We start from the raw sequence: 3042 nt of genomic DNA, 5'->3' as shown, positions 1-3042 counted from the left end.
GCGGTTTAGTTCCTTCCTCCATTGGTGCGTAACCACGGGCTCTGGTGAGGTGGGCCTGGCTCACTACTTAAATGATTTTTTATGTGTGGGGCCTTCCAATTTTGATCGTTGCGATCGCCTCCTTTTTTCGCTGCAAGCTCTCTTCACGGAATTTGGAGTCCCAATAGCACATGACAAGACAGAAGGTCCTTCCACTTGTTTAATCTTCTTAGGTATTGAGATCGATACGATTGCTGGGTGTTGTCGCCTGCCTCAGGACAAAATTTGTCGTTTGCAGGACGCCATACTGCTTGCGCTAGCATCAGGGAAGGTCACTCTCAGACAGGGTCAATCTTTGCTTGGTTTGTTGAACTTTGCTTGCAAGGTTATCCCTATGGGGAGGGTCTTCTGTCGCAAGCTACAGCGTGCTTTAGGAACTTTGCGTTTACCTCATCATTTCCTGCGTTTGTCCGCAGAGCACAAACTTGATCTTGCAGTTTGGGACGTTTTCCTGTCAGGGTTCAATGGGGTGCGTATTTGGCCGTCGGTTCTGCAAACGAACAGTAGCCTGCAGCTCTTCACAGACGCTGCGGGTTCCTCGGGTTTTGGGGCCTTCTTGGATGGATCTTGGTGCTTCGCCACATGGCCAGAGGAGTGGGTAAGGTTGGGACTGACCTCAAACCTACTTCTCCTGGAACTCTTTCCCATCATTGTATCACTTGAACTCTGGGGTTGGCGCTTGCGCGACCAGTCAGTGGTGTTCTGGTGCGATAATTTGGGGGTTGTACAACAACCAAAGATCCTCGTGCCTCCCGGTGCTGCGACTGCTAGCTTATATGGTGCTGCGCGCGTTGCAACTGAATATTAGCTTTACCGCTAGGCACGTCCCTGGGGTTGACAACGCTATTGCTGACGCGCTGCCTAGGCAAGATTGGGTGAGGTTCAGGGCTTTGGCTCCCACAGCAGCTTTAAGAGGTGAATCATGTCCATCTCATTGTTGGCAGATTATCAAGCCGGCATGGAAGATCTCGCATGTCGGTCCGTGGCCCCGCGGACCTTGACTGCGTATCAGGCCTCGTGGCACCAATGGGAATGCTTCTTGCAGAGTCGGAGATCAGCAGGTATTTCCAAGCGTGCACTCATGATAGAATTTGTGTGGAGTCTGTTTGGTGAAGGCAGGTTGCGGGCTTATGTAGCCCAGAGGCTGGCCGGCATTTCCTTCTTCTTGCAACTGGCAGGAAAGACGGATGTCACTAAGGGTTTTTTGATACAAAAGGCTCTTAGAGGCTGGTCGCGCGCACGCCCAGCGTCGGATGATCGTCGGCGCCCCATTGGTCCGGACCTATTATTACGATTAATTGAGTGTTTGCCAGTCATATGTTCATCCCCTTTTGAAGCGTCGCTTTTCCAGCTCGCTTTTGCGATGGCCTTCCACGGGGCTTTTCGCATCAGCGAGTTGGTTGCACAGTCTCGTTCCGCCCCTCCCCCGCTGCTGCGATCTCACGTTGTCCTTCGTGGCTCCATGCTTTGCCGTATTCGATGGTCTAAAACTGATCAGCTGGGTAGGGGTCGATGGGTGTCCCTGCAATCCTCTCTGATGGAGGGTATTTGTCCATTACACCTGGTGTCCCAATATATGATTCACCGCCCCGCGCTTGAAGGGGCTTGGCTCATGCATTTAGATGGTTCCCCTCTAACTAAATTTCAGTTTCGGTCGGTTTTTTATCGTTGCATACGGCACATCGGGCTTTCCACATCGGAGTTCGGTACTCATTCCTTTCGGATTGGCGCAGCGACTTTTGCAGCTTCTTCAGGTTCTTCTCCACAGGAGATCCAGGCCCTGGGACGGTGGAAGTCCGACGCTTTCAGAAGATATGTCCGTGTGGAGTCTTGATGTACTTTGTTTCAGGCTTGAGTGCTTCGGCCAACTCGTCACCTTTTAGGTGGGGGTCTCGGGGGATTTTGCCCTGTTTTTTGCCCTGCTTTGGACAATGATTGGTTATCTACATAATAAAAATGATGAAGATGATAGTCATAAAATGAAAAGATCCAGCAGGTTTTTTGTAGGTTTTTACCTCGGGTCAAGCCTTCCTTCCCCCTCTTCCCACCCCACCCACCATCTCCCTCTGCAATATTGTTAGTCACAGTATCTCATGTATTTTTCTGTGTATTGCAGGTGGCATCCAGGATTGTAAGCCCATTTGGTTTGTCAGTCATTCCTATATGTTTTGGGCGGGGCAGTCCCGCTTTGCAACGGATGCTTCTGTCTTCCCTCGTTGGGATAGAGTGAGGTGGTTAGGCCGCAGAGGTATGCGTTGGGGATCGTTATTGCCCTGTCTACAGACGGCAGCAGAGAATTTCGGTTCTCCTTTAGTCTTGGTGATTCACCTGGGAATGATTTGTGCCAGCAGACGTCTCTCGAGTTGCGGCACGCTATTATACGAGATTTGGGTGTGTTGCTCAGTCTGTGGCCTGATTGTGTGATTGTGTGGTCCGACATTATTGCCAGGCTTTCCTGGAGGTGTAGGTACAGTTTGGTGGGACTGGAAAAAGCCAGTGGTGGTGCGTCACCCTCTAATTAGGGTACGAGATGCCCATCTTTTTCGTAGGGATGGGGTTCACCTCACGGAGGAGGGGCTATTTTTATTTCTTGAAGGTATAGGTTTAGTGTTAGGAGGTTTAGTTTGTTAGGTGATATGGTGGCGTACATGTTCCATTAGGAGCATGTGTGGCGGGATAGAACGGCAGTCTATATAAAGCGTCCACCTTGCTGCAGTAATTGGCGGTGCGCCCCCCTTCAATGCACTGGTTAGGCTGATTTTACCCTACTGGGGTCAGCGGCACCTCTCGTCGGAGTGGGCTAATAATAGTGCATTGGGATGGGGGCTGGATACCGTCCAACTTGCCAGAGAGGGATATCGGCCCTTGCAAGTTGTTATATCACTCTGATACTTGAATTGGGATTGTGGCCCTTTTCAGTGAGTGCATCACATCCTTGCTTAAGTTAAGTGGGGCATCAGATGACTTGCCGTTCTTTCTTATTCCACCATACTATGTTGTAAA

General features: G+C 50.6%; 1 protein-coding gene across 1 annotated transcript; it reads left to right on the top strand.

Annotated features, from left to right (window-relative positions):
• The first annotated feature begins 961 nt into the window (after positions 1 to 961).
• LOC148521965 (uncharacterized) lies at positions 962 to 1873 on the top strand. Its single transcript, XM_088474330.1, has one exon. The coding sequence runs from the start codon at positions 962 to 964 to the stop codon at positions 1871 to 1873; it is 912 nt and encodes a 303-aa protein (XP_088330456.1).
• The last annotated feature ends 1169 nt before the right edge of the window (positions 1874 to 3042 follow it).

The sequence above is a fragment of the Taudactylus pleione genome, unplaced genomic scaffold (assembly GCF_031769625.1).
Source record: "Taudactylus pleione unplaced genomic scaffold, aTauple2 ptg000154l, whole genome shotgun sequence".
Classification (NCBI taxonomy): Eukaryota; Metazoa; Chordata; class Amphibia; order Anura; family Myobatrachidae; genus Taudactylus; species Taudactylus pleione.
This window is presented reverse-complemented; position numbering and strand designations above follow the sequence as displayed.

Bases quoted from the DNA above. Each gene is read 5' to 3' on its own strand.
- LOC148521965 (XM_088474330.1), top strand. From the start codon at position 962: ATGTCCATCTCATTGTTGGCAGATTATCAAGCCGGCATGGAAGATCTC.